Here is a 27,206-nt window from a genome sequence, read left to right on the forward strand (position 1 = left end):
CCCTTCGTTCTTTACTTTAAAAATGCAACTTAACAGCTTTCCAATCAACTGAAATAATATATAAAAAGTAAAAACAATAAACGTTTGGCTTTCTTAATACGATATCATTTCAAACGCTGTTGGAAGGAACCATTGCTTATTAGAGGTTTACAAGGTAATTTACCCAAGTACGCAAATGTAATGGTCGATTGCCCTTAGGCATGATTCTGTTTTATTACTTTAATCCGGTTGTAAGAATGCATGACCGCAGGGTCATCAGATAAGCAAAAACAGGGTCAACATCTGATAAAATAGCGCTGTTTAACTGACTGTACGAAAATCCGTATGTCCGAAAATTTAGAATCATGAAAACATAAATATTTTGGCTTAAAAAGGAAATGTAAGAAAATTTAGAATGTAAGAGAAAATACGGTGGTTTTATGGTGTTTAAATCGATTAGAAATAGCAAAACCTAAAGACATTATCTCAAGTGTGATTTTCAAAAGATTTTATATGAATGTACACACACGGTAAAACTAGTCTATTAAAATGAAATACCTTCATTGGTTCTCATGTTTTTAATATTTATTAAACATAGGTATTTGTGAACACTTGTTGTTATATAATATTGAAATGTACACGCATACTGAACATAAAATCATTAGCATAACGGCTAAGTTGGTTTTTACTAAGATTGCAATAGTGTTTATTTTATTATTATGAATCTTATGAGGATAATTTTGAAAGTATGACACAGAGTATCTAAAGAAGATATATACATAATCACATATGTTGTTGTGGTTATTGTTTCAATATTTTTATGAGTATCATACATTCAATGACGAAGAGCTATTAATTTGTCATACAAACACCATAATTATTATTGGATTGCGGAGATTAAACAAATCGATTCCCTAGTAACTGATATAACTGATACATTTTTTGAGCGACAATTTGAAACTAAATCTTGTATTATTTAAATTTGATTATTTTAATTGCAGACTTTTTTTATTAACCCCAATTATTGTGTACGCAACGTTTCTTTTATTTAAATCGCTGAGTACGAAGCATCAAGCTATTTTTTAATTAATTGACAGTGATCTTTAATGTATGTCATAATATAAATTAAAATCAATCTTAATTAAAGCTTGAGCGGTTGGTTTGTAATAAGTTTTGTAAATGTTGCTGTAGGATATGTATGCACAATAAATACTAACGCTCTGGCATATTGTGATGGTGATATGATTATATATTGCACAATGAATATGTGATGATGTTCTTGTGATAATATTGAGGCTATAATTAGTTTTTGAATTAAGCTAGCTAATTTCAAATAAGATACAAACACATCCCAATCCTAAAATTATCAGTAAGTTATAGTATTGTTTGCCTCTAGGCGCATAATTAATTGAAGGCCTAGTTTATCTGTTAATCCTCGCCCCATGTGGTATCCCAGTGTGTACACTGATATTAATACACGATGTATTGGTCCACAATTAAATCTCTTATAAAAACATGTCTCTCAGGTGACTGAAAAATGGCTGTGTAGATACAACAAATACTACTACAACGGAGACTAAGATAACACATGTTACAATTAATTTGTCTTCCTTGCGTTCTTCTTATACGACAAACACTTCTAAAACAAAAAAGCAAAAAGCCGCTACTGCTACTGCTTCGGCTACTCTTACTGCTACTGCTACTGCTGCCGCTGCCGCTGCCACTGCCAAGGCCGCTGCCACTGCCGCTGCCACTGCCGCTGCCGCTGCCACTGCCGCTGCCACTGCCGCTGCCAGTGCTGCTGCTGCTGCCACTGATAGTGCTACTGCTACTGCCACTGCTACTGCCACTGCTACTGCCACTGCTACTGCCACTGCCACTGCCGCTGCCACTGCCGCTGCTGCTGTTGCTTCTTATAGTGCTACTACTACTGCTGCTGCTTCTGCTGCTGTTGCTGCTGCTACTGTTACTGCTACTGATACGGCTACTGATACTGCTACTTCTACTGCTACTGCTAGTGCTACTGCTGCTGCTGCTGCTACTGCTACTGCTACTGCTACTGCTACTGCTACTGATTCTGCTACTGCTACTGCTGCTACTGCTGCTGCTGCTGCTACTGCTACTATTGATAATAATTCTCCTTCTACTTCTCTGTCTAATATTGCTAGCGATGCTTCATAATTTATTTTTAAATGTATCATTTTGTTAAAACAGGAAAGAACTGTTTTATATATTTTCTTAAAGGGATCTTTTCACGCTTTGGTAAATTGACAAAATTGAAAAAAGTTGTTTCAGATTCGTAAGTTTTCGTTTTAGTTATGATATTTGTGAGGAAACAGTAATACTGAACATTAACCATGCTCTAATATAGCCATTATATGCATCTTTTGACGATTTTAAAACCTAAAAATTATACAGCGTTGCAACGCGAAACGATTGAATAATTTGGAGAGTTCTGTTTTTGTCGGTAAATTTTGTGAAACTACGAAGATTGCTTATATAAGGTATAAAATACGTCGAGAATGTGTACTCGGCGGAATAGCTCAGTAGGCATAAGCGTTTATACTACAGGACTCTGCCAGGACTCCAGGGGTCACTGGTTCGAACCCTGCTCCGGGCAATGTACATTTCCTTTTTTTTTTTTTTCTTGATTTTTTACTGGAGCTTTTATGATCCAATGTTTACATTTATCAATATAAAGCATTTAATGAATAAGTTTAAAAAAATGCCAAAATCTGTGAAAAGGCCCCTTTAAAGGTGTAAAGAATCTAAACTTTTCTGCGATTAAAGTTTTATTTAACTGGATTAGTATAGGCCACATAACAGACGCTATTGTACTGATTTGTACTAAACAACATTTTGTCATAATCAACAGTTTTAACATGCCGCAGTTTCCTTGGAAGTTGACCTTTGATTGGAGTTATGTATAAAACATTAACAAGGTATTTGTTGACAGTTTGTCCTGTCACGATTATATATTAGTTGAGCCAAACGTGTGATAAAGATCCCTTTTGGGGTGGCGATAAATACTATTTATATTGTTCAACAGTGGGAGACTGAGAAAACATATGTTACAATTAATTTGTCTACTTTGCCTGCTTCTTCTTTATATATTTTTCTTGCTAATCGTTTAAGTTTAGTTTTAGTTAAGTAGGTATATCAATTTACATTTTTTGATAGATATTTATTTGGATAGTAATGGTATGTTTTATTTGACTTGACATCATTGAACCGGTTTATTCATTGATAAGATCGGGATCTCCACAGGTGTTTAATCTCGATTGTTAGGTGGGGAGAAGGGTCCGAATGATAATGTTGTCGTCGGCTTACGAATCACATTTCACAAGTTTTAGACAAATATGCATACGTTATAAACCTAATTTAAGTATTACATAGATAATAACTTATCTTTATTTTGATGAACTACGTTTAAGGTATAAAACTATAATTATCTATGTGTTGTGTGCCGCATACATACCATCTTGCTTTTTTAAATTTGATCACAACGGTCCGAAGTCATAAACATTCATTATGCATGGTTGCTAAAGCACAGTGTATACTAACTAACCTATGTTTATTGTTGTTTGCTAGGGTTATTATTATTATGTTTTATTTATTTTTATTTTTTTTTTGGGGGTGGGGGGGGTTGGGAGGGCTTTTATAGAAGATTTCAACTAGTCCTTCAATTAACGAAAAAAAAATATTGGTATAGGAAATATAAAAGAGTAATAGACAGCTTCATTCATGCTGTTCTATTATGGTGTTTTAACGCATATAATTATGTATGGTTGATGAAGCACATTGTATGCTACCGATGTTTATTGTTGTTTGATGATGATGTTAAGTTGGTGTTGCTGTTGTTGTTAATGATGATGATGAGGAGGAGGAGGAAGAAGAAGAAGAAGAAGAAGAAAAAGAAAAAGAAGATGATGATGATGATGATGATGGTGGTGGTGGTAGTAGTGACGACGACGACGATGATGATGATTTTGATTATGATAATGAGATTTGAATTAAATTAATGCGCAAAGATTTTTCTTTTTAGCGGCCAAATGCAGATATCTGCGCTCGGCCGCTGTAAGGGTTATGTAATATTTGCAATCTACATAGGAGTCAATAGCAGATACCAAGCACCATATGCTTATAAGAAACAAAAGCAAAATATTGGCAATCGCTGAAATCTCGAATATGACTTACTCATTTTATTAAATGAAAACCGGTAACTATTTTAAACGGTTATTATATTGCAACAACTTAGCGGTGTTTATCCAAAAGACCATTGTTATAATTACAGGGACGTCAATAGGCCAAACTATTCAGGAAATATGATTTGAGTCGTCAAGGATAGATTTTGAGATCAATGTACGTCCGATGAGATTTAAAGGGAGTTTGAGGCGTAGGGACAGATTCGTTCGAGTACGCGATCATTTGAGAACAAATTATGTTGAAGCTTTATCGGAATTCCGGAAATTTGCGATCGGTACCGATTTTTCCTGGTTCTTTTTTATTGATTCTGATAAGTTAGCGGCCGGCACGGACATGAATATTAACTGACGAAAACCTCTTCGCTACTTTCCGAAAATCTTCGACATGTTGCAAATATCCGTAATATTCCGCATTGTACTCACCAGAAATTGCAACTAGAAAGACTACAATAAATCAGTTAGCTACGGCTCGGGCGGGGATTTACCTTTTATCCCTGTAAGGGACCTAATGCCCCAGACTACCGGCTATTTTTTCCGGAATTCGAACTTGATACACTTGATATCCTTGAATTAAATATTTATATCCGCACTTTTGATCTCTAGAGTGCTGACTGTTAGTATTGTATTTGACTGGAATGACTGTCGATTATGTGTTTTTAAGATTAAAACAAGCTTACGAAGAACTTTGTGTTTGCTTTTTTGTACGCTTTCTTTTTAAAAATGTATTGTCCGCCACGGACGCAACAATTGACCAAATGTACCAGATTGTGGTCTCTTTAAAGTGCTATGTTTTTACTGCCGTGATATCTTTAACAAACTACACATTATTGATCGTGGACGTTTTATACTCTTATTGAATTTGTTTCCCCAAAATATGCTCTTCTATTAGTAGATGTTTAGGTGACGATGTTCTAATTATAGATCTTACACGGCCAAGAAACACTAGATAGGTCTTTGCAAAGAGAGCTGTTGGATATCGTGAATGCGTTCAATGTGGCCTGTTTATTTCAGAAAGCTATGTGCAATGTTTTATGGGGATTTCTATCAAATTGCCAATTGCAAAATTTGATTTAATTCATTCGGACCTACAAGCGGGAAACTTCTTCATTAAAATTCAATGGGCTTTTAAGAAGTTCGTTGAAAGGCCAAAATTGACGTTAAACAGCAACGCCGAAAAAATTGCTACTCAGTCTTATTTATCACTTTTTTTGTAAGATTTACCAGTAGACGTTCTTCAGTGAAATTAAGCAAACACACAGTGCCGACAAATATGGAAGGGTATTTAGGTAAAAATTACATCCTTCTTTGTGACTGTGTCATGATTCTTGATGGTACTTTCAATTAATATGTAGACACCTTTTCATGCTTGATGACACTTACATCTTGCCTGATGTCCAATGTCTATTTACATTCTGCTTAATGGTATCATGCATGTGTACAGATGCAACATTCTTGTTCGTTAATTGCATGCTGCATATGTGTATGTTGGTTTGTGCAGAGAGACTTGTGCAATAGGCGCAGTGCATAATGAAATCAAATATTAATGCGTTTAATAAATTAACGCGATGGTAAGATGTGAGTTTCACCCGAGCACAAAGCAACATACTATCATGCATGATACAATGATGTCAATTGACAGTCATTCCGAAATGCTACGGAGGACTACGGAAATTTACGGCGTATACCGGAAATTTTATGTTATAGGAGAAGTTGCGCACCTTTGTAAGATATTTGCTACTGAACCGAAATTAACCGTGTGTTTGTAGACTTAACTTTTTTTTTGGTTAATGACTAACCATATTTTTTGTACAGTAATTTACCTTCAATAACCAAAGAAAGTCTATGGATATATTTCAATATATGCTACTAATGCATGTATGCAGAGCTCCAGATAAGACGCTTAAAGTCGTAAAAAATTGAATTAAATTTAGTAAAAAAGTAGACTTAAATTCTGTGCGTACGGTTACACATTGGAAAAATAAAATAAGAATTCAAAATGTGTGATCATGCGTAAAACTCAATATCAATGCATATAATGTAAACATTTTATCAATGAGTTCCCACTCGTCTAGGCCCTCATTACAATTATGAAATCAACAGCACTTTAACGTTATTATGAATAACAGACCATCTTTACAACAGTCGAAAAGCCGAACGTTTTCCATTATCTGCTCCTTTTCTCGCAAAAAGTCTGCTGTAAACCGGCAATTGTCATTAGCTCTTCTTAGACTATAAACCTAAATGCGGATGTGCCAAAAATTATATTTACATGAAAAAAAAGAATTAATAATAGACTTTAAGGCTGGATTATTATAGAGTGTAAACCAAGATTTTGCTGAAAAAGTTATCTGGAACTTTGCATGTATGTTGAGAGGAAATCGATTACATAATTTCAAATTTACTAGAGTACTTTTATATTGCACCACATAAAATGCTTTAAAACTATAATATTGAAGTGCACATATAAACTTTATTATAGATGGGTAGGTATTTCGTGTCAATCTCTTTCACATATGAAAGAGCTGTTGGTCATGCTGCTTTAAGTACATATAGATGCATGACACAATTTAGATTAAGCAAAATAAAACACTAGGTATTTGCCAAGAGTCAAATATATACGAGCAGTAAGAGCGTAATCGTGCACAGCGAGACTTACTCTTGTAGAATTGAAACTCTTATTGCTTTCTTTCGAAATAATTTCATGTGTCCGATCTAATATGCAATATGCCCGGTGTTTTTTTTGCGGATTAATGTTCCGTTTTAGATCCATAATTAACGAATGCCTCAATATTTTCAAAAATTAACACCGGAATAATGTTCACCGACATTTTTTCATACAGATTGGATATAAATATTATAGAGCTTAACAAAAAATACATTAAGCCCTGTTCTCCCGGCACACGTGCTGGACACACAGGTGGTTAGCGTGTGGCTATGATAATAATTAGTGAAAACATCTTTTTGAATGATAAATAATCATATTAAAACGAAAAATCAAATTTTCTATATAAAAAAAAATCACTACCGTTTTATATATAACAAGGTATCCAACTCGAAATCATCCGAAAACGGGGTGCATCGTTTTGAGCAGCCATTACTAAATTAATTTTGCAGCGATTTTCATGACCCGGTCTTATTCAACGCAGAAATGAATTTCCTTTTAGGAAATGTATATATATTGTTATATTTCTATACATGCTGGGTCAAATTTTAAGAAATAAAGCTATACATAATTCGCTTGACCCAGTTGTTATCGATCAGACCGTATTTATGAATGAAATCTCCAGTTGTAAGGACACAACTCCGCATTGGAGCAATGAAATCACCCTTGTGTTTAAAATGTCAGTTGGTTGAAATGTATGTAAACAAAGGTTTGAAAATGCGCTGGACAGTTAGTTTTGATGCATAATTCTACGGCAAGCACGGTAAGAATGTTTTTTTTCATACGTTTTATTGAATTATGGTATCGAGGTTCGTGAACTTTGCAGGGAAAATGCCCATTTCCCCGTGAAGATTTCAGTCATGAATACTGTCTGATCGATCACAGCTGGGTCACGCGAGTTGTGTATCGTGTTATTTTTTAAAAGTTGACCCAGTATTTGTAAAAATATTGCAAGACATATACATTTCCAGAAAGGAAATTTATTTCTGCGTTGAATAAGACCAAGATCGTGAAAATCGCTGCAAAATTGATGAAGTAATGGCTGTTTAAAACGATGCATCCCGTTTTCGGATGATTTCGAGTTGGATACCTTGTTGAATATATATTTAACTTATTTTTTTTAAGGAAAAGTTGATTTTTCGTTATAATATGATTACTTATCATTCCAAAATATGTTTTCACTAACTAGTATTATAGCCACACGCTAACCACCTGTAGCTGGACACTTTTAAAAAACACTATACAAATTCAAGTACTTATGCACTTAATTGATTGTAAACAATGACGGTTGAAATCCGTGCGTGGGAATTTTTCTGGTAACCAAGAGCGACGTCAACGTTCATGACAAACCTGTTTATATGACATTTATTTATTGATTTTTTCCAACTTGATTGAAAATTATGTTTTATGATATTTTAATACATGTAGATGAAGTAGTTGTTTTCTCAACAAGGAGTACAATAGTTGTACAGTACTAGACACGAGTACTTGTAACTTTCAGGTTTCTCTGTATACCACAGACACTATATAGTCATAAAATGATAAATATGTGTTTATAGAAATTGTAATTATAGCATGGTAAACAGACTAGAGAAATCTGAAAGTTTCACGCACAGGTCTGTGGCAATGGGGGTTTGGGCTACTTTATAAATATGAGGTCGATATGCAATGCACATCGGTAGATTACGTCTACTGTAATTATTTGGACTAGGGAAGGGCCACAATTCCAACACATCAGCCCCGTTATGTTCTGAATAAAATACATGTATAATTTCTTGAGTGCCAATTGCATCTTACAAATATCAAAAACATTCACGGCAGTCAATTCATTGTGTAAACTTACTGGTCTTCATGGCAATAATGAACGTATTTAGTTTAATGGAGATTATATAACGAAGGGAACTAATTCAGCTTATTCAGTTTACTAGTCAAAATGATTCGGATGTTTTCGCTTTTTTTTCCGAAAAGTAATTTATTCAACATACGGAAAATAAACGCGCGCCACCTGATGTCATAATTTAGTAACTTGCATTCTGCTTACTGCCTGTTGCTAACTGCCGTTGTTAATGACGCTTAGTGGCAAAACCGATTATGACTGGTTTCAGGAATAATGAACACACAAACATTGGATAGTCACCAAGCATTTTGAAACAATCATCAAGTATAACCGATAGAGAACAAGCATGTTGGAACTGTCATGAAGCATGTTAGAATAAACATCACGCACAATGTAAATATTATTCATGAATGATGTAATGTTGCAGCAATCATCAAGTATAAACGAATAGACAACAAGCATGTTGGAATTGTCATAAAGCAAATTAGAATAAGCATCGGTCATAATGTAAATATTCACCACGAATGATGTAACTTTTACCTAAATATCCTTCCATAGACATGTGTTGTTACTAAAATAGACATAGAGATTTGAGCATTGGGAGTGACCTAATCATACTGTGCTTTAGCAGTATTACGGAATACCGTTAGTGCCATCGTGGTTACACATTACAATCCAGAGGGCGAGAACGCGAGAACGCGATAGTACGATGGCGACAATGTGACAATACGATGATGACAGGGTGACAATACGATGGCGACAATGCGATAGTACGATGGCGACAATGCGAGAACGCGATAATACGATGACGACAATCAGACAGTGCGATGACGACAGTGCGACAATACGATGGCGACAGTGAGATAGTACGATGGCGACAATACTACAGTTCTATAGTGCGATAATACGATGACGACAGTGCGAAAATACGATGACGACGGTGCGACAATACGATGGCGATAGCCGACAGTGCGATAGTACGATGGTGCCAATGCGATAACGCGATAGTATGATGGCGGCAATTCGAAAATGAGATGGCGACAGTGCGACAATACGATGGCGACAATGCGATAGAACGATGGCGACATTGCGATGATACCACGGCGACAGTACGATATGACTATCGCATTGTCGCCCCCGTACTATCGCACTGCCGCCATTGTATTGTCGCACTGTCGCATTGTCGTCATCGTACTAGCGCGTTTTCGCAATCGTACGAACGCATTGTCGCCATCGTATTGTCGCACTGTCGTCATCGTACTTTCGCGTTCTCGCATTCTCGCCCTCTGGATTTTAATGAGTAACCACGGTGGCCCTAACGGTATTTTGTACAGTAAAGTGCGTAAAATCTGGTTTGGAATAACAATTTTTATGCCGAAAACCCGACTTTGTTTTATAAGTAGTAGTCTAAATATACAATGAGTTTTCCGAGCATTAAATAAACATATTAAAATAAAATTCATGTTCGTATCAGTTGAAGTTCTTGTTAATAGTAGAAGCAAAGAACACAATAAAACGCTGATTGGGCTTACTAATTTGAGGCAAGAAAAAACACATCGCGCTATTATATATAACATTTAACGCGCATTCGCAAAGTTCGAGCGCCCGTCTCGGTGCCGTCGTTTCCGGTGAAAGTTTCGCACAGGAGCTACCGAGTTAGGATATGAGACCACGAATCATGGCTTGACTTTATATATCAGTCAGCGTAGTACCTGACCAGACTGCGCGGTTGGACAAGCTAGGATGGACCAACTTCGGCCGCATATGACATAAGACCCATTTTCGCATGACGCGGGTCATCTGACCTTTATAATGTGTATATAGCTTTGAATGGAATTTGCACATAGTTTTTGGCATGGACTTATTGTTATGTTAATGTGTTGCACGCTTTCAAAAGCAGAGGGCATATATAAGATCAATTATACTACGGAGTTCATTTTCTGTTGCAAAATGAAATGCAATAAAGATTGTTACTCAGCGGTGTGTACAGTATGACAGCGTTGTCTGTCTGCGATGCATTTATACTGGTTCTAAGCTGGCATACTCACCAATTGGACTCAACCATCTGCTCGAACAAGAAATGATAAGTTCTACTAGCATAAACCTTTAATTGTAACTCATTTTAAAAATATTCATGTTATTTATATTATTCAATTTATTATTCAAAATTATAATTTTTATTTCCTTTATTGTTGTTTTTCGCATTAAGAAACTTATTCGGCTTACGAAACTGAAAAATCCCATTGGAAAAAAATCCCATGGGAGAAAAAATCCCATGGAATTTAAAAATCCCATGGGATTTAAAAATCCCATGGGATTTTTTGTTTTTTTTTTAAACACGACTAAACGCATTAAAATATCGTAGTTGTTCATCATTTCATAAAATATGATGTTTCTGAAAGTTTCATGAATAAATCTCTCAAAATAAGAAAAAAATCCCATGGGATTTTTTTCTCCCATTTTAAAATGGGATTTTTTTATTACTAAATATTTTTATATATAATTGGCATAAAACCAATATACAGTCCTTAAATAACGTTAAAATACTTGCAAACGCAAATAAAACACGTTTTTTAAAATGTTCAAAATCCCATGGGATTTTTCTCCCATTTGCAAATTATGGGAGAAAAAAAATCCCATGGGAGAAAAAATCCCATGGGAAAATCGAAAATCCCATGGGAAAATGCAAAAATCCCATGGGAACCCCAACTTTGCTTATAAATTTCATAGTGAAGAAAACGCGTTTTTTGAGTGAAAATAACCAATTATTAATCAACGATAAGACTTTTATCGCATACTATGTCTCAAAGTAGCAAATCTTTAAGAAAAAGGGTACTTAAGTTTGCGAAATTTCGGTTTCGCAAAGTTTTTCCGGTGGCCGTTCACTTTCGAAACTCTGTTTTCCGAGGGTGCTTGCCTTTGGGCGAATATTACTTTCTTAGAAGTTGCGAGACCATATATTTTTGACTGCATTTATTGAAAGAGTACAGATTTATCTTTAAAATGATACCGGTCTTGCAAAATTTTATGTATAGGAGATACAAGAAAAATGCTTTGAAAGTTGCCAGTTTTATAATGGGACCCAATGGGAAATTGATTCAGTGTAATATAACCTATACATAGTTCCCGAGATAATAACAGGTGCGCGAACAGGAAATGTCCGCCATTTTGTTTGGCAAATACACACAATCGATAGCGCTTTCTACATCTACATCTGATAAATTTTCGTGAATTGTCGTCTTTCTAGAAAAATACTGACTAAGTAGAACTTATTTAATGCTAAAATGGCAGATAAGCAATCATAAAACTCGTACAAGGATCACATAGAAGGAAAGGAAAGGAAAAGATACGAGGAAAAAACATCCTTGATAGGAGGAAGAGACCCGTACACTTTGAGTAAGGGTGATCTCGTCAGTGACAATAAATGTCTGCCATCAGTCACATACATTGACATTGTGAATTATTCAATTATCACTAAAAGTGCATATACATTTGAGCAGCTGAAAGCGTACAAATCTATGGAAGCAATCAACCAGTTGAGCTGTGGTTGGGTTCGTGACGTACAGAGCATGACTGTAAATGACAATGTTTTGGTCAGAGCTCCAGATAATAATTTGGTCAAATTCTTATTTACTCCCTATATTAAAAATTAATTCTTATTTGACCCCCTATTTATAAAATTAATTCTTATCAATATGTTACCAAATTATTTTTAGCTCATCTATTTTTTGAAAAAAAAATTATGAGCTATTGTCATCACCTTGGTGCGGTGTCGGCGTCTGCGTCAGCGTCCTGTTAAGTTGTGCGTTTAGGTCCACTTGACTGAATTATGTGCCCTTTTTATACTTAGAAAATTGAAAATTTTGGTTAAGTTTTGCGTTTAGGTCCATTTTTTTCAGAAAGTATCAATGCTATTGCATTCAAACTTGGTACACTTACTTACTATCATGAGGGGACTGGGCAGGCAAAGTTAGATAACTCTGGCATCCATTTTGACAGAATTATGTGCCCTTTTTATACTTAGAAAATTGAAAATTTTGGTTAAGTTTTGTGTTTAGGTTCATTTTATTCCTTAAGTATCAAAGCTATTGCATTCATACTTGCAACACTTACTAACTATCATAAGGGGACTGTGCAGGCAAAGTAATGTAACTCTGACTGGCATTTTGACAGAATTATGTGCCCTTTTTATACTTAGAAAATTGAAAATTTGGTTAAGTTTTGTGTTTAGGTCCACTTTAATCCTACAGTATCAAAGCTATTGCTTTCATACTTGCAACACTTATTAACTATCGTAAGGGGACTGTGCAGGCAAAGTTATGTAACTCTGACTGGCATTTGGACGGAATTATGGGCCCTTTATACTTAGAAATTTGAAAGTTTGGTTAAGTTTTGTGTTTTGGTCCACTTTACCCCTAAAGTATCATAGATATTGCTTTCATACTTGGAACACTCGCAAACTATCACAAGGTTACAGTAAAAGGACAAGTTGCATAACTCTAGTTGTCATTTTTACGGAATTATGGCCCTTTTTTGACTTAGTAACTTTGAATATATAGTTAAATTTTGTGTTTCGATCCACTTTACTTCTTAAGTATCAAGGCTATTGCTTTCAAACTTCAAATACTTTCATGCTATCATGAGGTTACTGTACCTGGCAAGTTGAATTTTACCTTGACCTTTGAATGACCTGGACTCTCAAATTATTAAATCTTGCTAAAATTGCCATAACTTCTTTATTTATGATTAGATTTGATTGATACTTTGACAAAACTACTCTTACCTGACATACCACAATAGATTCCACCCAAACCATCGCCCGTGCCCCCCCCCCCCGAATCCCGCCCCCCTATTTTTTTTATTTTTTTTTAAAGATCATCTCACAAATGACCACCACACCCTCACACTATACCCCCCCACCTCACCCACACATTTTTTTTTGAAACGGTTAAAAAACACAAATATTTATTTTTATTATTTTATGTTTGAAATACCGTCCAACCATCGCACCCAAGAATCCCCCCCCACCCCCCCCCCCCCCCATCCCCACCCCCCAATTTTTTTTTCCTTTTTTTGGCATTTTTGGAAGATAATGTAATAAATGTCCACACCCCCACACAATGCACCCCTCTTCAATCCACCCCTCCCTCCTTTGTGATTGAAAATGAGAGTCCCTTCACCTTCAAAAAAAAATAGATGAGCGGTCTGCACCCGCAAGGCGGTGCTCTTGATTATTCATTGTTTTTGACACATCAACAATTCAACATTCTGGTTTATAGTCTTGGAAAATCCTGGCTTTCCTTCTCCATTTCTTGCTTTCGCATAATCGGACAGCTTTTTCCGGTCTAAACCTAAATGTTTTTTTGTGCTTTAGATTCACAGTCATTTACGCCAGAGCTTACAAGTTGATCAATTTAATATTGACGAAACCATGCTTTGAGTATTTGATTCTAATTGAAAGAATGCATGCAGCATGGACTTTAGACACTGAAATGGCTTTTTTTTTGCCTTCCACGCTTCGATACATCGCTTCGGTCGGCCATTTTGATTTTTTTATGTAAAATGGTCACTGACACTTCCGCTTAGGTCATAATGACCTTTTGGTCGCCGTTAAAGTCATATCAAAAACTATATTGAACATTTAATTTTCATGACATATTGAATAGGTATACAGTATATTACTTGAGTATAAAAATTACGATAAGTGTAATTAAAAAGGTACAATAAACAGTAATGACTCGCCTGCAATACTAGGAGAACAGAATCGAGACCGTTTGGCCTTTCGACCGTTCTTAGGTGTGGCTCCTCCGCACAGCAAACGCTTGAGTGGCGTTGACTTAAAGTTGTAGTTTCAATTGAGCGTCTAGACGAGTCAGAACCGGGATGAAATGTTTACCGTATATAATTTGCTACTGAAAGTTTTACGCACGTTTGAAAATTTCGAATTCGTGTTTTATTTTTTCAATGCTTAACTTTACGCAAAGATTTTAAATCTAAATCGTTATTTAAGAAATTCAATTCGTTTTTACGCATATACGCATGTTATCTGGAGCACTGGTTTTGGTGACTGCAAAGGTAATTAAACTCTATACAATTGTCGTGTTAATATATCTAGATCTAGCATCAAATAAAAATATGAATTTGTCAAAATTTAAGTAAATAGTTTTAACCTGGAAAATCGCATATTTAGTCATTACATAAAAGGAATTAAATGGGAAAAGATAATAGCTTGAGGGGTCCAGGAAATATACCAGTGCCTTGATGGCCCGGTAGTATAGTGTCCGCTTCATATGCAGGATAAAGGTTGTGGGATCGGTCCCTGGCCAAGGCATACCAATATTATACTAGTGGCTCACAAGCAAATACCATGTATGTCGCAATACATTTATAGCTGTAACTGTACAGCTAATCAAACCTAATCTTTATTCTTATTTGTTATTTGTTTGTTACATTAATAAAAGCTTCTTTATCTTTTAATTTAATTTCTTACAGAATACATTATATTGTGAAGGTATACTGAAACCAATGAAATATATATGGGGATCAGTTTCTGTTTACCTCCTGGTGTTCTTTTTCTGTATATTATTATAGGTTATGAGTTATTATTATATACATTCATTTCAATCTCACTTAGGTTCGACACTCCCAGCAGATGAATGCAACACCACTTCATCCCTGGGTCATAGCCAATAAAGATGGTATGGTAGAGGCAGCACATTGCGACTGCAAGGCTGGTCTCAGGGAGACATGTAGCCATGTCGGAGCCTTGCTTTTCCACATAGAGGCTATACATCGCCTCATGTCCCGCAAAACTGTGACACAGGAAAAGGCTTACTGGTCCATGCCTAAAGCAGTCGACAAGGTGCCCTATGCTGAAATTCGGGATATCGATTTTACGTCTGTGTCAACCAAAAAAAGGCGTCTTGACAGTGTTATTAATGGTATGTATATATACTAATTATGAGTGGCGTTATACACCTTTAGCAAGGCTTATTTAACTAAGAGACTGTAAGGAACACTTTCACTTTAGCGGCCCATATAATAATGGGCTGATAAGAGACGTAACTTTCTTTCTTTAAAAGTTATGTGTTTCAGGGTGCTGCAGTGACACACCCCTGCTTTGGCCTTGTACCAAAACTAGCGCATAACTTTGTATATGTATATACTATATAATTATGAGCCGCCTCACTGGTAAAGGCACCGTAGGCAATCGCGATCAGTTCAGACCCAGGTCAGCCTGCACTAGAATGTGCAGTCTGATCAGAATCGTGACTGTTCGCTATTCAAGTTATTAATTCTCAGGATGTTAAACAAAAAGTTTAGATCTTTTTTGAAAGCATGTGTTTTCTGGATCTAGACTGGTCACAATTATATTGAGGTCCTTTTTCTTATGTGGGCTGTGACATGGCACATATGTGTTTCATTGTACAATTGAATATCTTTGTACATTTTTTTATTGATGGGCACTGTTGTATTTCAGGTGAGGACGTTCAACAAGAGCGACAACCTTTGAAATTGCCATATGTACCTGAACCGACCGCACTAGAAAGGTGGGAGTTGTTGCGAGATTTGCATGCCGCAAACACACATTCGTCGGTTCTAACTGTCTCGTCTGGATTCCAGGATGAATTAATACCGCACATTCTTCAAGATGGAAATCTACCTCAGCCCCTTGTGGATCTACGGGATGACAGGTATTTAGATATGTCCCCGGAAGCTCTGAGAGCGCACTGTATTGAGCTCAGTAGAACTTTAACCGTGACTGAAGAGCAGGCAATAAATGCCGAAAGGCTCACTCGATACCAGAGCAAATGTAAAAAGTGGTTTCGCTTTCGGTTAGGAAGAATAACTGCTTCCATCATGAAATCTGTGTGTACAACAAGCAGCGAGAATCCTGCCTTATCAACTGTCTTGGCTTAATGCAGTACCAAGCGCTTCAGATCGAAAGCCACTGACTATGGGATTAAACAGGAAAACATTGCTCTGAAGGAATATGAAAAAACGAATGAGGACAGAACACGAGAACTTTACCATAACAAGATGTGGACTGTGTATCAACTCAGAGTACCCTTACATTGGTGCAAGCCCTGGATGGTTTTGTGAAATGTGATTGTTGTGGTGAAGGTCTGGTTGAAATAAAGTGCCCTTTTACTGCAAAGGACCATGGCCTTGCTAATATTCTATATCTATGTGATGGCAAGCTTAAGGACAGTCACAAGTACGCGTACCAAGTGCAGACACAGCTCCTTGATTATTGTGATTTTGTTGCATGGTCTCCATCGGATATATTTGTTCAAAGGATTGAACCCGATATTAAACTGGGTGATGAAATTGTAGAAAAATCACAGGCCTTTTTCACTCATGCTGTTTTACCTGAACTGACAGGAAGTCTGATTTCCAGAGAAAGGCTGCATAAGCAAACTCCGCGGACAGGACCATTGTTCAGTGATGTGTGCCCAAATGGTCTGCAAAGTGCTAATCAACATCCCAAAGCTGCTCAGCCCCTTTCCCCGGTGATAATAAGTACCCAATCCATGTGGAATTCCTCATGTAAAAAGTGACGAGGACATCAGTCAGTCCGACGGGGCTTCTCAAGAATTACGATTGTGTTTGTGGTGATATTGCAGATAAAAACACTGAATGTACTGTGAAATGTGCAAATGAAAACTGTCCACATGGTTTCCTGCATTTTAAATGCATTTCAATCAAAAGAAAACCCAAACCCCCATATTACTGTCCATCATGCAGACATAAGATGTGGAAGTAATATCCACTTGTGATACTTAACTGTGATTGATACAGATACAAGTTTTTGTTGAGGATGACCATGGCATTGATATTTCTGAAAACATCTTGGAAGCAGACCAGACGTAATGAAACACAGCATCTGGTCTGTTTCCTAGCTGTTTGACATTCAGACAATATTTCTTTATGAAAATAAATGGGGCATAAAATATGCATTGTAGTATTATAAATTGTTTCTTTGATACTTAAATAATATATCTTTCCTTTTTATAATTTTCATGAAAGAATGTAAATTATAAAAATAACTGTGTTTCAGGTAGTCATTAAATCAGGTTTTAAATTTAAGAATTTCTATTAAATCAGTAATGTATTATACTTCTTCTTTTACTTCTGAACATTTTTAAGCTAAAAAGATTGTACATTATTAGAATAATTTACAAACCACTACTATAAAGTTTTACTTTCATTTATACATGTATGCAGTGACTTTATACTAATTAACAGCTTAAGTTTTAATCAGTTTTAGTTGCTTCCCACTTCATGATAACTGTGATATAACAAATATTTGGTATGTGTTATTTATGCATGTAATAACTGGTATGATATCTTGAAAGTGCAGTCTGATCAGGATCCAAACTGTTTGCTATTCAGTCAGTAAAACAAAGATGTTAATCCAATAGTCTGGATTTTTATAAGACTGTGTTTTTATAAGCAGGCTGATATGGATCAAAACTGGTCGCATTTGCCACAAGGTCTCTTTTCCTGTGACACTGTATCATCATGCTATGCACATGTATGCCTGTCTCATCATTAATTAAATCACAAGGTCTCTTTTCCTGTGACACTGTATCATCATGCTATGCACATGTATGCCTGTCTCATCATTAATTAAATGTGCTTTTCTTGCAAAGCTAAGGCCACATCAAATTGTTTACTTGTTTTTTTTTTAAACAAATATGTATTTTTTTCTGAAGCAAGCAAAAAAAAAAAAAGAAATTTAGTTTTAATAATTTTTATATTTATGCCATCAACAAGATTTATCCTCCGCTACAGATGCCAGAAATTCTATCGAAATTAAGCAACATATATGAACAGAAGCAAGCAAACAAATACTATATACATGCATAAGAACATTCTGTTTTCCTTTTCCGAATAAATTAGAGCGAGTATCTTGTTATCAATTCGATGTGGCTGTTGTCTAATATATTATTCCTTTCATATAGCATGTGCTACTGTTTGCCTTAGTGCTATCAGCTTATGGTTTGCATGTTTGATGTTAAATAAATCTTGAATATTTTATGTTTTTGGTGTTACTTGTAAAGTATGTGTCCATTCATATAAAATTAGTTGCTTACGGCGATTGTGACCGATTTGGATTCGAAACCAGATCTGCCTCCACTTAAAAGCGTAGTCTCGCTACTAGTCTGAGCAGAATCCAAACTGTTCGCCATTCAGTCAATAAAAAAAATCACAGATCCAATCTGTTTGTTATTCAGTCAATAAAGCAATGCACAGGCTGATCTGGATCAAAACTGGTCACAATCACCTTAAGGTCCATTTTCCTGTGATGTGACTCATAAAGTTCTGAAATGTCTCAAGCACTGCACAAGAAAGAAAAATTGTGTTTATATATTTTATTAAGTGACAGAAATAAATAAATATACATTACATAATCATTCTTTGAATATGTTACCACTAGTATGTAAAACTGATTCAGGTCGCCGCATAACCAAGCCTGGCATTTCAAGATGGTGTTATTTTAAAAATTATTTTTGCATTCATTCAAAATTATACAATATATACACGTTTAAATCGAAATGCAATATAAAGACGAAGCATAATCTTCTGTCACTTTAGACTTTTTCTTATGATATCTAGACAGTAATATATATCAGGTAGCACATACATTTCATATGATCCTTTAGATGTCACTTTCATGTTGTTTTGACAGTTACCTTCATAAAAAACTTATTAATTGAACCCAACTACAGATTCATTCATGTTGGTTAACGCACAACAAACAGCAGCTATTTTATCAATTGCGGGAACACTTCCGTTTTGGTTCATGAAGTAGTCTATGGGAAGTTTATCTTGCAAGATGGTATATTTGCTGCGGACAAGACCTATGACTTTTTCAACATGGATTCTCACATGCGCAATTTTCCGAGTTGTTTCAACATCTATGGCCGACAACTGGGCCTTACCACGCATAAATGCTGGTATATTTATTTCCGCACAATGAACACCGACACTGTCTGCAATGTCAAAATCACGATCTGCTAAAACTAAATCACCTGGCAGAAGCTTGCCTAAAATACCACAACCTTCAGTTATAGACTTTTCAGAGGCCCTGCCGCCCCACCCTGAAGAAAGAAATGAAATAGATCCTTGGGGTGTTATTCCAATCAAGAATTTAACAGTATTGTTATGTTTGTTATTGCTCCAAGTCTGAGCTCTTGCCATAAGTCCTTTAGGTCTTTGAATAAATATTTCAAAACAGTCAATTATGACAGCAGTTTTTTTGGAGAAGTGTGTTCTGAATTCCATGGGCATTGTCTTCTGTAACTCCTCTCTCTCTGGCCAGTAAATCAAGTGTTTCAGTCTGATGTACAGAATGTGTATCATGACTAGAAAAATCCTAGACACTGTTGATGTGGAGACACCAAACCTGTAAGCTAAGTCTTGCACCGGCATATTGAGTTTAAGGCGCATCAATGTCATTAAAATATCCCCAAGCCTATATTTTTTGTACAGATGAATGGAGTTACTATGTTGAGCACTATCACAAGGACGCGGAAGTTCGGCAGACCTGTATAGTATTTAACCTTTTCATTGTCATGTTCAAAACTTTCCTTTGACAGCTGATGTGCTTGCAATTCAGCTTTCAGCTGCATGTTCTCAGAGATCAGTCTTTGTATTTCACTATCTACCTGACTCTGTGTTACTCATGGAGTAGATGGGCTCTCCAGAAGTTCACTTTCGACAGAGTGATTAGGGGGCTTGGAAGTACTCTCAGAGGCAAGTGGCACGGCTGTGAATATTTCATGAATCTCAGGGGATTCAGACTGTAGCTCAATAAGTGCTCTGGCCACATGGTGCTTCTCTTGAACCTCATCCCTATCCAACTTCCTCTGGTATCTGAAATTAAACAGCATACTACAAATAACATGTACTTAGTATAGAGACAGACCAACTTACCAACACTGAGACTCACTGACTCTTGTACAATTCCAGTTTGAACCCATCAAATCCAGATAGCAGATTGGGTAGTCATTTTTCATGCATTTTCAGATCAAACCACATTTATCATACATGTATAGTGTACCTTTTTTTGTTAGTTTCTATCTTCTTCTCTTTCTTCAAAGATTTACTTGGTGTCAGGTCTTCTCCAAGAAGAAGTGTTGGGGCCCAATCAGGATTGGATCTTTCATACATACTAGACGGTTTGCCTGAAAAACAGAGTGTCATTAAAATTGAACTATCAAATAAGCATACGAGATGTTAATATTCTTAGTGCATTGTCATAGAAAAATGTACACTTGTTCAGAATCTGATCTATGCAAAGAAATATGCATTGACTGCACTTTACCGCTGCATGAGGTCTGAGCCAGCCTAACAATAACAATAACAGCCTAACATATCTATAAATTGAAAGCGCAGGCTTTAACTTGTAAAATAGAACATCAATATATCCATTTCAATTACCGTTTATGAAATGATCGGAGCAGATTTTCGAGTATTTTGTCGGCGCATCTTTCCGGTTGATATTTGCCAGCCACAGTCGTCGCCGATCTTCGCTCAAAGTTTTTGTGAAATCGCCTTCATTTTCTCTGACAGTTGGAATTGAATAGAAATCTCATCTTACTGAATTATCTGCTCCATTGCAGCAACCTTTAACCCAACATGACACACCCATATTTTACTAAAAATAGATGAATTCGTCATCTGTAGTAGGTCAAGCGTAAGTGCGTTTGTTTGCCAAACAAAATGGCAGCGATGTAAAAAGTACCAGGATGTGTGACGTCACATGAAAAATATGTATTTAAAGGGGCCGTTCAACATATTGGTAAATTGACAAAATTTAAAAAAAGTTCTTTCAGATTCGCAAATTTTCGTTTTTGTTATGCCCCCCCTCGAAGAAGAGGGGGTATATTGTTTTGCACATGTCGGTCGGTCTGTCCGTCCGTCAGTCCATCCACCAGATGGTTTCCGGATGATAACTCAAGAATGCTTAGGCCTAGGATCATGAAACTTCATAGGTACATTGATCATGACTGGCTGATGACCCCTATTGATTTTCAGGTCACTAGGTCAAAGGTCAAGGTCACAGTTACTCGAAACAGTAAAATGGATTCCTGATGATAACTCAAGAATTATTAGGCCTAGGATCATGGAACTTCATAGGTACATTGATCATGACTGGCAGATGACCCCTATTGATTTTCATGTCACTAGGTCAAAGGTTGAGGTCACAGTGACTAAAAACGTATTCACACACTGGCTGCCACTACAAATGACAGCCCATATGGGGGGCATGCATGTTTTACAAAACAACCCTTGTTATGATCTTTTTGAGGAAATAGTAATACTGACAATTTACTATGCTCTTAAATATCCATTATATGCATCTTTTGACGATTTGAAAACCTGAAAATTATAAAGCGTCATGTGACGCAAAACGATTGAATAATTTGGAAAGTTTTGTTGTTGTAGTTATATTTTGGGAAACTACAAGGATTGCTTATATAGGTAAAAAATACATCTGGTCTAATCATGAGCATGGATGGTCTAGTGGTTTAGGTGGGAGACTTTTTACTCCAGGACTCCAGGGGTCAGTGGTTCAAGCCCTGTTGAGGGTTACTTTTTTTCCTTTTTTTAAATTGTATTGTTTTTTTTACTGGAGATGTTTAGGTCAAATGTTTAAATTTATTAATATAAAGCATTTAATGACATTTTTCTAGACATGCCAAAATCTGTTGGACGGCCCCTTTAAGCAAGGTTTGTGTGTGCTCTGTTTATCCTTTTTAAGTTATAGAGATAAATTAGACACACAAAAAACAACAAAATGTCTTTTTAGACGTTCTGAAAGCATAGAAAACATGATGAAATGGTATATAATGAGATTCAGTTTATATCGAATAAAATTTGCAATCACAGTTATATGACATGAACATTTTTGGAATATTGATGATACCTATCCCACTAAGAATATAATTTTATGAAAAAAAATCCCCTTAGAAAACTTTTATCTTTTTGACGCCATAAACAAAGTTGAAATATACAAGAAAATAATTGATTAAAATAAATAAAAATAAATTTGCAAGCAATACTTTTTACCCATGAATTAGGTAGTTATTAAGACAGCGCTATGGACCCGTACTTGGTTGTTGATGCATTACTTGTTACCCTAACAGTTTACACGGTGTCAACAAGTCTCTGACTTTAACATCAGTATAGACTAATGCTGCTGGGACGCCGCCGGCATTCACCGGGGCTTCGCCTGGGCATTACCGGCGATGACCGGGGTTAAACCGTAGCTCTGCTGGAGTCTGATGCCAGTATAGCCCCTTTGAGTGCCTGTGGAGTTACGGTATATCGGGGCTCTGCCAGGACACTGCCGGCTTTCACCGGGGCTCCACCTGGGCATTAACAGCGACAACCGGGGCTCTGCCAGGGCGGCGCTGGGAAATAGTGTGATCGTATAAACAAATTTCTACGCATCATCCCGGTTCTCACCAGTCAACCGGCATGAGCAAACCGGGATGGACCGGGGCTCTACCGGAAATAGTGAGACTTGGGCTTTAAGTAGAAATTATATTTCACTTTTTTGCATCAATTAAATGTTCAAACACTCAATTTCACTGATTTTTAATCATCATTTTTTTTCTCTTGCCAACTGTCTTTCTTAACTTTAAGCATTTAATTTTTGTTTCTTATCTGAACAAATATTATTTTAATAAAACTCAGCGAATCATTTGTGCTGTCTGACATTGGATAGCTTATGACAAGGGTGATTGTGTTGCAAAGCACGCTTTGTACACTAACTTTTCATAATTATGCTCTGGACATAAAGTATGAAAAGAAACAAAGTGAATTATCTCAAAAGCAATAGGGCCACTGATAAATGCAATATTTATATGGCTCTTTAATAGCCAAGGACACACAAAACACACTTATTTTCTCAAGCTTCATTTTTTTTTAATTTTAAAACATCGCAAGTTTACCCTTTTCTTTACTTCTACATCCTTTATCCTTGATGTATATTGTAAATCAGACATAGCAACCTACATTGTATGTGATTGAGATAAATATTATTTGATTTCAGTTTTATAATAAGATATAATTAACCTTTAATAAAACATTGAAATATATCGGTGGCCATGATAAAAGTACTCCCCGCACACTCCTGAACAAAATCAGGTAGCAATTTCGGTTAGTTGATTTAAATTAGATGTTTTTTTTACACATAATTTTAGAATCTAATAAGGTGTTTGGTGGCTGAACAGGTATTAAGACATGAATAATATGTATTCACAGAGTTGTGTTATCTTATTGGGAAATAATGAATGAGCTAATTATGTTTCTGTTTTGAATACACAGTTGATGTACAGAGGGCACTTTGGCAAGCAAGGGGCTTAAGCATTTTACGCAAGAGAAATAGAACTTGAGTCCAACTTGGACATTCACGGACATCCCTCCTGTCTAGTTGGAAGTGACAGAAATGTTACTCAAGCTAAACACTTGAAACTATTCTGGCCCCCTCCTGTTCAGGTGGAAGTGACAGTTGTTGGGATAGTTATCTAGTGAGCAGCAGAAACGGAACTTAAGCCAAACCCTGGACATGTACTGACCTCCCTCCTGTTGAGTTGGAAGTGAAAGTGGTTGTCTAGTGAGCAGCAGAAATAAAGTTACAGCCATACACTGGACCTGAACTGACCTCCCTCCTGTTTTGGTGATAGTGACTGTGCCTCGGATAGTTGTCAAGTCAAGAATCACATGCCAAGTTGTGTCAGGTAAGATTACATTTATATCAATAATAGCCGCAGCCTTAGTGGCATGCAGCCCAATCATAGATTGTGTGTTCAACTGAGGTTCAAATGCTATGTTGGTCAGTCATTGTCTGGTGTCAAATGTGTGTTGCCTGTCATTTTTAGATGGTCGCTTTAGCGACCGTCTAATGTGCTTGATGTAAAATTCAGGTCGATACGGACTGGGTATGATTAGCCCAATTCCCGCTTACACTACGCGCGAAGAAAGAGTTGTATAATTTATGCAAGAGGTTTGAGTTCTCCAATTATGTTTATTCACAAATGGAAACATTATATTAATATCGTGTTAAATGCAATAGTTTCGAATGGTGTTTTATAGAAAAGAATAAAAAAAACAATGATCGTATTGCACGTGTCGCGGAGGAGATTGTTTATGAATGATTAAAATAGTCCACTTTCTGCTGCGTCTGCGTGACGTAGTAGTTTCGCTCATCTCATTCATAAATCTGAGGCTGGCGATAAACAAAGGGGAGTCCGGGTGAGAATTACGCACTAGTATAAGGTTACGCTTGTTTATATTCACAGGTCTCAATTAATAACACGTTGACCACGAGTTCAACAATTATTACCGGGATACGATAGACAACATAAAAATGATTCATTATCGCTGAAACTGTTAAAAAACATTTAAATATAACAAGAATATTCTCTAAAAAATGTAGTCTTGCTGTTTTGAAATAAGGTTTGGAACATTGGTTTCTAAATAACTTAATTAAAAACAAAAGTTTAATTATAGTGTTTTTTACTTTTAGTCGCATATTTACCGCATTATAATGTGTGTTATAATAGGCAAACCGTACATTAGTAAAATTCAATCTGCCTTCGCACATAGAAGGAATGGGTCAATTAGGTGCTGCGTTTCCTTTGCTTACTTCAGTTAGAGGTCAATTCTTTACGTAAAAGCAATCACAAGGCCCCGGCTTCAAAGGAATTGCGGAGCGTTCTTACATAATTAAAGTCGTAGTCGCATGGTATTTGCGTTTAGCGTCCTATTTGGTCACGTGGTTCTTTTTCGCGGGTGTTTTGGCATTCATGATATGAGGCTATTAATAGATGCGCCTGTCGATAAACAAAGGAAAGTTTACGGGCGATAACAACGCAATAGGTTACGCTCTCACATACAACTCAATGACGTAGTACAGGTCGTAAATTGAGAGATTTGGGAAAAAGTTGACGCTTATTTATATTCTCAATTTATAAAACGTTGAACATAAGTTCAACAATAACTTCAGCGATACGATAGACTAAAAAAAATCATAATCGCTTAACCCGAATATAACAAATAATTTATAATAATAATACGAATGACCTGTTTCATAACCTCGTTGAAGCTACTACATCGGGTATTTCTGGAAAGCGTTCTTGGTTCTCAACACATAGCGGCGATCTTTTGTATTTACGGGTGCTAGCAACGCAATAGTAGAAGCTTAGTAGAAGGGTTAGCTTGTTTATATTCACAGTTCTCAATACATTGACAGTTGGATATGAGTTCATCAATTACTCAGGCATACTATAGGCAACCTCGAAAATGCTTTATAATCGCTAAAACCGAAAACAACTAAATATATTATATTAAATATATTTATAACAATACATGTCTTTTAAAAATGTAGTCGGCGTATACGCCGACTTTGAAATAAAGTTAGCAATTTACTTTTCTAAATAATTGAATACAATTAAACAAAAGTTAAACTATTGTGTTGTGTTTTTCACTTGTAAGCTGCACATTCACCGCATGAAATGTGTGTTAGCATTGTCAAACCACACATTAGTGTGAGTAAATAAAAAATATACTACGGGAGAGCACTTCATATGTGTCCTCATATGCCTTGTTATGAGTATCTTTCTTCATTATCGAAATATATCGTATGTTTATATTTGATTTAAACGCAGTTTTCTTTCGTCACATTTAAATCACACGTCAATAGCGCCGTCATGCGAAAATGGGTCTTATGCGTTTCGGCAAGCGTTTGTTAAACCCAACATGTGCTCTTGCGCAGTCAGGCCATAGGCGACGCTGTTCGCTTTAAAATCACTCAATATGTTATGTTCTCCTTACCAGAAGGAGGGATAGCTGAGTGGGCTATTTATATGATGGGCGCATATGGAATAAGACCCATTTTCGCATGACGAGGGTCATTACAAATCTCATTGCGAATTGAAAATCCCACATTTAAAAACAATGCTTTTTGATACAAAATTGAATTCAAAATAGCAAACTTGTTAATAATGGCAGCCTATCGACGCATTAAGGAATGATTTCCAGACGTGCTGACCAAGTACGGCAAACATTGTGGTATGATAATTAAACGATTTTCTCTTATCGTGACACTATACTATTTCGCTAATGATTGTTTTCTCATCTTGGAGGCGAAATTGAAATTCTGCGAGATGGATTGTAACGCGTAATTGTAACAGGGCCACAATTTGTGTCGTTTGAGCATACAGAGAGTAGTCCGGAATTCCTTACACTGAACAGTGCTACATCCTTTGAATTGAGCACATACGCAGTGATGTAGCAAAAATTCAGAGGTTGTATCTCGAATCAGCTTATTAAATATTCGAAAATATTCATGCGTGTCTGTTGGCGTTATGTTAAAGTCACTAAGATGAAAACTGAAACAGCTTCGCCTAAAAGCGCATTAGTGCTCTATACCTATGTTTATGTTAGCGTTGTTGACACCGTGTGAACTGCTCGGGTAACAAGTAAAGCATAAACAGCAATGTTT

The 27,206-nt window shown here is 36.2% G+C and overlaps 1 protein-coding gene and 1 long non-coding RNA gene across 3 annotated transcripts in view; both read left to right on the plus strand.

Annotated features, from left to right (window-relative positions):
* LOC127864391 (uncharacterized) overlaps nt 1–17,134 on the plus strand; it is a 27,254-nt gene extending 10,120 nt beyond the window's left edge. Inside the window, exons 1-3 of one of the 2 annotated variants that reach the window (XM_052404049.1) lie at nt 14,375–14,758; nt 15,318–15,624; nt 16,164–17,134. In XM_052404049.1, the coding sequence (XP_052260009.1) occupies nt 14,723–14,758; nt 15,318–15,624; nt 16,164–16,603 (783 nt within the window). In that variant the 5' untranslated portion in view covers nt 14,375–14,722 and the 3' untranslated portion in view covers nt 16,604–17,134. Of the gene's footprint in view, nt 1–14,374; nt 14,759–15,317; nt 15,625–16,163 lie in introns of those variants that run through there. The other variant, XM_052404050.1, reaches the window with a different exon arrangement.
* Nucleotides 17,135–17,304: 170 nt separating this feature from the next.
* LOC127864419 (uncharacterized) lies at nt 17,305–18,727 on the plus strand. Its single transcript, XR_008041905.1, has 2 exons — nt 17,305–18,180; nt 18,255–18,727. It is a non-coding gene; the product is annotated as an uncharacterized LOC127864419 (long non-coding RNA).
* The last annotated feature ends 8,479 nt before the right edge of the window (nt 18,728–27,206 follow it).

The sequence above is a fragment of the Dreissena polymorpha genome, chromosome 1 (assembly GCF_020536995.1).
Source record: "Dreissena polymorpha isolate Duluth1 chromosome 1, UMN_Dpol_1.0, whole genome shotgun sequence".
NCBI lineage: Eukaryota > Metazoa > Mollusca > Bivalvia > Myida > Dreissenidae > Dreissena > Dreissena polymorpha.